We start from the raw sequence: 6,000 nt of genomic DNA, 5'->3' as shown, positions 1-6,000 counted from the left end.
ATAGATATACACACACATACACATTATATATATATATATATGTGTGTGTGTGTGTGTGTGTGTGTGTGTGTGTGTTGCAGTTTCCTTCATTTCCTGTTAAGGAATTTCTTCCCAGAAGGTGAATCCTGAAACAATTATGACTTTTATCAGATATCACAGCAACAGACATCATGGGTAGTAATGAGGTCGGTAGCTCCCACATACAAACCTGTTGCTACTGACAGAAGAGCTATGTCATCCTAAATTATGTGCACATTCTGATGAGCTGCTTTGTGGCATGGATGGATGGGAAGTTTAGCATAAAGGACAGGTCTAATAGAGGAAATGATGGACACATTCACCTCACTGAATCCCTCTGGTCCCTTTGTCAGATTGCTGACTGCTGCCACAGCTAATGTATTGAATTCTTGTTAAAGTTTGCAGCCCCAGTAGCTGCCAGCTGAGCTGCAAAATCTATACTAGAGAAGGATTTCACATTTCAGTTTGATAATTCCGCCACCTAGTTTTTCAATGCATTAATTGCTTTGGGAGCTGTGCTGTGCAGCTTGGACTTTACAGTGCATTGAACGTGAAGAAGCAACAGGGGATTGATTCTGGAGAGCTGTGCGAGGTGTGTGCTCCAGTGACAGGGAGGATAGATGTAGAATGGTCTGTATTAAACACAGTATCAGTCCTGCTGCTATCTGCTAAGTGCCCTCAGTACAACAGCTGCAGGTGCGCTACTGTTTTCTGCAGAGGAGAAGGGAGCATCTTTACCTTGAAGAGAGACAGCAAGGCTTGGACCGTGGCATTGGGGCAGGAAAACTCACAAGGGCTGTGCAGGAGAATTGATCAGCTCTGGCAGCGACCATGGAAGGGATAGAGGGAAAAGCCTCTGATCAGAATCTCATCTCCTCGGCTGAAGAGAACGACCTTGGAGGCCCAGAGTTAGCAAGTAAGTGCAAGATGTAAAGCGTATAGCAGATGTGTATGCAGGCACCTAGTTTTAACCCCCTGGCTGCCGTCTGACTGTCAAATAGGCAATGCCTTAGCTATTGACCAGGTCATTGCTGCTTTAGTGTAATGTGTTGCAGTCCTCTCTGGCATCCAGTGGGTTAAATAATCAACCACTACTGCTAGCATCAAAATGGTCAAATGGGTAAAAGTTATTGAACACAGCTGCTTGACTAATAGCAAGTGCAAAGCATTACAGCACCACATCTTGTGATTATTATTCTGTGTAAAACAGAGCGCTTTATCTGCATTTGCAATGCACTGAACACAGTTACAGAGCAAATAATATGGTGTTTATTCTTTTACTTCTGACATATTACTCAGAAAAACTGCACCATTTTAATGTGAGCTTGGTTAAAAGGCTTCAAACTTGATGCTGCGGTTTCATGTTTTGCTGTGTGAAGTGTTTTACTATAAGTAGGTGTAGGAGGTCCGGATGCAAAACTTATGTGGTCTTCAGGTCAGTTCTATATTTGAATATGGAAACTACAATACATTAATAACTTGTGTGTTATTACTGAATACATTTATAGTTACTGTTTCCACAGTAGTGAAATTAAAATACCAATAACATATTTCATATGGGGGAAAAAAAATACCAATGAAGGTACCTTAGGAAATAATGTGTGCTGTAATGCAATAAACCTTTAGGATACTTGAGCACAATCTGGATTCTCGGCATAATGCAGCGTTTGTACAGAGCTAATGACATTTTATGAAAACCTCATTTGTCATAGACCTGAGCAGAGTTGATTTCTGTGACCTTTCTTAACCTGATTAGCAATAGAACCCACACACAGTCACATTTTCAGCAGCAATAGTTCCTAAGTGAATATGCTCCTGAATTGAAACAGGATTTATCAGCTACCACTATGGCATCAGGTAATTTAATAGCATTTAGATGGCTAGTGCTGGCATTTTATCTACCTATTTATTTTTATCCCAAAAAGGTTTAATTTTCTTCTTACATGTATGTAGTTAAATTAATAGTTGCATAAATCATTATTTTTTTTTTAAATTATTATGTCTCTTTTTTTCAAACATTTTGTTTTAACTCCTAGTCGTTCTGTGTCCATAGCAACACACATTGGCAGCAGTAGACAGACATCAAGCTGCACAAAGGGTCCAACATTATTGTATTCATTAAATGCTTTACAAAACTTGTATGGATTTTTTTTTTTTTTTTTTTTTGCATTTGTGCTCAGTTCCAGTAGATATGTAACTGCAGATTGCTTTGCAACACTGCCTTTTCTAATCACCATGTGGCATTTGCAGTTTTATACATACAAGTGAAAGGGAGTGATAAATAACTAGCAGTATTATTAGCCAGGTTCTGCATATGCACAGATAATCAGCTTGATCCTGACTGCAAGGATCATTGTGTATTTGTATGCATATCAAAGAGCTGATCACTAAAGTAGCAGTGCAGAAATGCTATGTATTATATGTACAGCACAAATTCATTGCAAATGGCTAATTAGTGGTATGAACATGTAAGAGCCAAAATAACCTGTGAATAGATAGAACAGGTGGGACTCATTTAATAAATAAGAGAAAAAACTGAGTATCCATGTAAAGTGGACCAACTATCTGTATTAATGTGTAAGTTTTCTCATATATTTTCATTACTTCTTGAAGTAACTATAAAGTGAAAAATTATGTTTTTTAGATTCTTAAATTATAAGTCAAATATTGTTGCTGAAAAAAATCCCTAAATTCTACTTGGAAAGTTCTTTTGATTCCCATTTCCCATTACAGTAAAGGAATCTTGGCAACATGTATCATAATTGTATATATAATTAGATTTGTTTTCTCTGGTGTTTATCAAGGGATTTGACATAATACTTGTTACAGTGCAATGCTTAATATTTTACTATACAATTCTTTAATGTAAGATATTAAAATTAAGGTATTAACACCTGTCAGTTAGGTTGAGGTAATTGCAATACCCAATGCAAAACATATGTAATGTCTGTACTTCAAACTTCATTAAAATAAATAAAAAATAATAAAATATTTATAAATAGAAATCTCATATTAGTCTTAAAAAACAGGGTTTTATTATTGAAATCAGTGGATACTTTGGTAAAAGGCTGTGATACTTCAAAAGTGCATGTGTATACAGTTTTCTATATTATAAAAAGTGTAAAAGTCAAGTTGTAAGATTTTAGAAAAAGCATTAAAACAAGGACATAAACACAACATTTTAAAATCAAACATGAACAATATGCAGATAAATAAATAAAAACTATTTTCCCAATGAAATAGAATCCGTTAAAAGCTGTCCAAATTAATACTAAAATTACAAGCAAGAATAATATCTCATACTGCAGTATTAACACTGATTGGCTGAAATTACTTTCACAAATGTATTGGCTGAAAGGGACAAGCATTTAGAAGCGTGATGTGAAAAATACGTTTATTCTGCATACACATGTAATATAAAAAAAGTAACAAATCATTTTGAAGTATCCTCTTTTCATTGTAAAAATAAAACAAGTAGGCCCATGACACACAAAGGAAAATCATATAAGTTTTGTAAACTTCCTACTGTAATCGCTAGCATATTTCTGTGAAATATCAAATAGTATCACAATTTTAAAAATATAAATTGGTTTTATTTTTGTATTTCAAATGGAATTGGCTGTTTACACAAACACATATTTTAGAACACCCAAGGTTCTTTTCATAGCAGTCTCTGATGCAAAATAAATAATGTATTTCATGTTTTGCTGTAGTGCAGCCCCTAGGTAAAATGAATTCACAATTACAATCTAATTTTGGACACAGCAGTCACTGTTCTAAAAAGGATTCTGGCTTAAACATGCTGAAAAGAGTCTATTACTTTAGATAGCTACACCTTTTATTTGTTTATGTCAGGATGCAACACTACATTGGTTATTTTTCTCTCCTCTAACCTGCAAGAATAAATAAAATATTAATGGTTTGTCTGACAAGAATTTATAAGGTACTGTTAATGAAATGCTGTTTAGCAAAGTCTTTATTTTTAATTACTGTTTATCTTTCTTCTTCATCTACAGGGATTCAGGGAATGTTAGAGAAGCCTAAGCTTGAGTTTGCTCTTGGTAAGAAATGTAATTTTAAAAGAATATTGTATATTGGTCCTATGGGGGGGATTTTTAAAATGCATTAATTCAATTGTTGACATATCTATGCATATTTAATTTAGTAGTTTCTTACTAAGTACCCACAATGAGGAGACACGTGGGGCTTACTATGTGGGAACTCAATTATTTGTATATAGCGTGAATAGAATTGTACAATTAAAGGGACATTAGAGTACAAAAAATACATGCTACAATTAATAAGAGCATGCAGTTTTTATGGCACTTGCAGTGGAACTTTTTGTCTTTATTCTCAATAAATGGGTTAAATACATAAATAAAGGCCTGCTCTGGAACTGCATGTATTGCAGCACTTGAGCTGAACACAGCCGGTGATTGGCAACTGCCTCTGCCAATTGGCTCACCTGCTAATTCCTGTTCTGGACCAGCAGCTCTTTGCAGCTCCTAGCAGTACATTATCTATGTGTTTAACCCTTTTGCAGGGGTTAAACACATATAGTTCCATGGTGACTAGTGCAAGTATTACATGCTATAACAAATTAAAGCATGTCATTTTTGCCTTACAATTACCTTTTCTAATGTCCCTCCTTTGCTGGAAAGTAGGTTTTAGTTATTTCATTAATATGGCGAATGAGTAAATCATTACATAAAAAACAAGTTTATGTATTGTTATTTGGTTAATTCTTCTGCTCTAAACATGTTATTTTTATATCTACCCTGCTGAAGTTTCCTGTGACATCCTTAATTTATTTTATGTGCATGTGAGTCCATAAGGAAACTAAAATACCCAATACTAAATGAGAAATTACTTTATATAAACAATATTTCACAGTGGGTATCAGTAAAAATAGTTTTTGACATTTAAAGGTTATGCTTAAAGGCAAATTAAACAAAAAAAAATCTTTCATTGTTCATAAAAAGCATACAATTTCAAACAATTTCATTATCTACTTCTATTATCATATTTGCTTTATTCTCTTGGTATCCTTTGTTTAAAAAGCAGCATTGTACTACTGGGAGCTAACTGATGAGCCAATAACAAGATCATATATATGCAGACACCAATCAGCAGCTAACTCCCAGTAGTGCATTGCTGCTCCCCAGCATATCTAGGTATGCTTTTCAATGAGGATACCAAGAGAGGAAAGCAAATTTAATAACATAAGTAAATTGTAAAAATGTTTGAAAGGGACAGTATACTCAAAATTTCTTTCCCCTTTACTTTGTTCCCAATGATCCATTTTACCCGCTGGAGTGTATTAAATTGTTTACAAAACACTCCTTTTATTTTATTTTGGCAATTGAAATAGCTGATTTTGCCTGTGGTATGCCTACCTATATTGAAAGTTGATATACTTAAGTATAGGTTAAAGACAGTCTGTGCAAACATAGCCAGCAGAAGAAATTACACTTCCAGTAGGAGGTAGAAGAGACAAGCAATACAATTTAAATTTTCAATTGTTCTAAGTATTGGGCTTTGGTTTACAGACAGAGATAACATAAAGAAGCATGTGTGTGTACAGAAAGTTATAAACTAAGGATATCTGATTTCCCTGCAAGCTCAACCCATTTTGAAGGGTTGTGGTTTCAAAGAACAAATTTGGCTATTTCAAATACAAAAACAAACCAAAATAAGTGATTTATCATACATTTTATACTCTGCAGCTGGTATAACAAGTAATTGTGAAGGTGAAAACAATTTTATAGTAAACTATCTCTTTAAAATTGCTTGCTCTATCTGAATCATGAACATTTTATTTTGACTTTACTGTCTCTTTAAAGGAACATTGTGCAGCTTGTTTTCTCCTATAATGTGTTCCCAAATATAAATGTTACCTGCTGGATTGTATTAAATTGTTTGCCACTAGCTCCTTTACAATTTTGAAATAACTTATTTTGCCTGTTGAAACTTCTATCTAGA

The 6,000-nt window shown here is 34.2% G+C and overlaps 1 protein-coding gene across 1 annotated transcript in view; it reads left to right on the top strand.

Moving 5' to 3' along the window:
- The first annotated feature begins 878 nt into the window (after positions 1 to 878).
- The window catches only part of INPP4B (inositol polyphosphate-4-phosphatase type II B), a 1,415,612-nt gene continuing 1,410,490 nt past the window's right edge, over positions 879 to 6,000 (top strand). The window contains exons 1-2 of the mRNA XM_053703700.1: positions 879 to 934; positions 4,035 to 4,079. Coding sequence (XP_053559675.1) covers positions 4,046 to 4,079 — 34 coding nt within the window. The 5' untranslated portion in view covers positions 879 to 934; positions 4,035 to 4,045. The remainder of the gene's footprint in view (positions 935 to 4,034; positions 4,080 to 6,000) is intronic.

The sequence above is a fragment of the Bombina bombina genome, chromosome 2 (genome assembly GCF_027579735.1).
Source record: "Bombina bombina isolate aBomBom1 chromosome 2, aBomBom1.pri, whole genome shotgun sequence".
Classification (NCBI taxonomy): domain Eukaryota; kingdom Metazoa; phylum Chordata; class Amphibia; order Anura; family Bombinatoridae; genus Bombina; species Bombina bombina.
The sequence above is the reverse complement of the archived record's forward strand: the minus strand, read 5'-3'. Positions and strand labels throughout refer to the sequence as shown.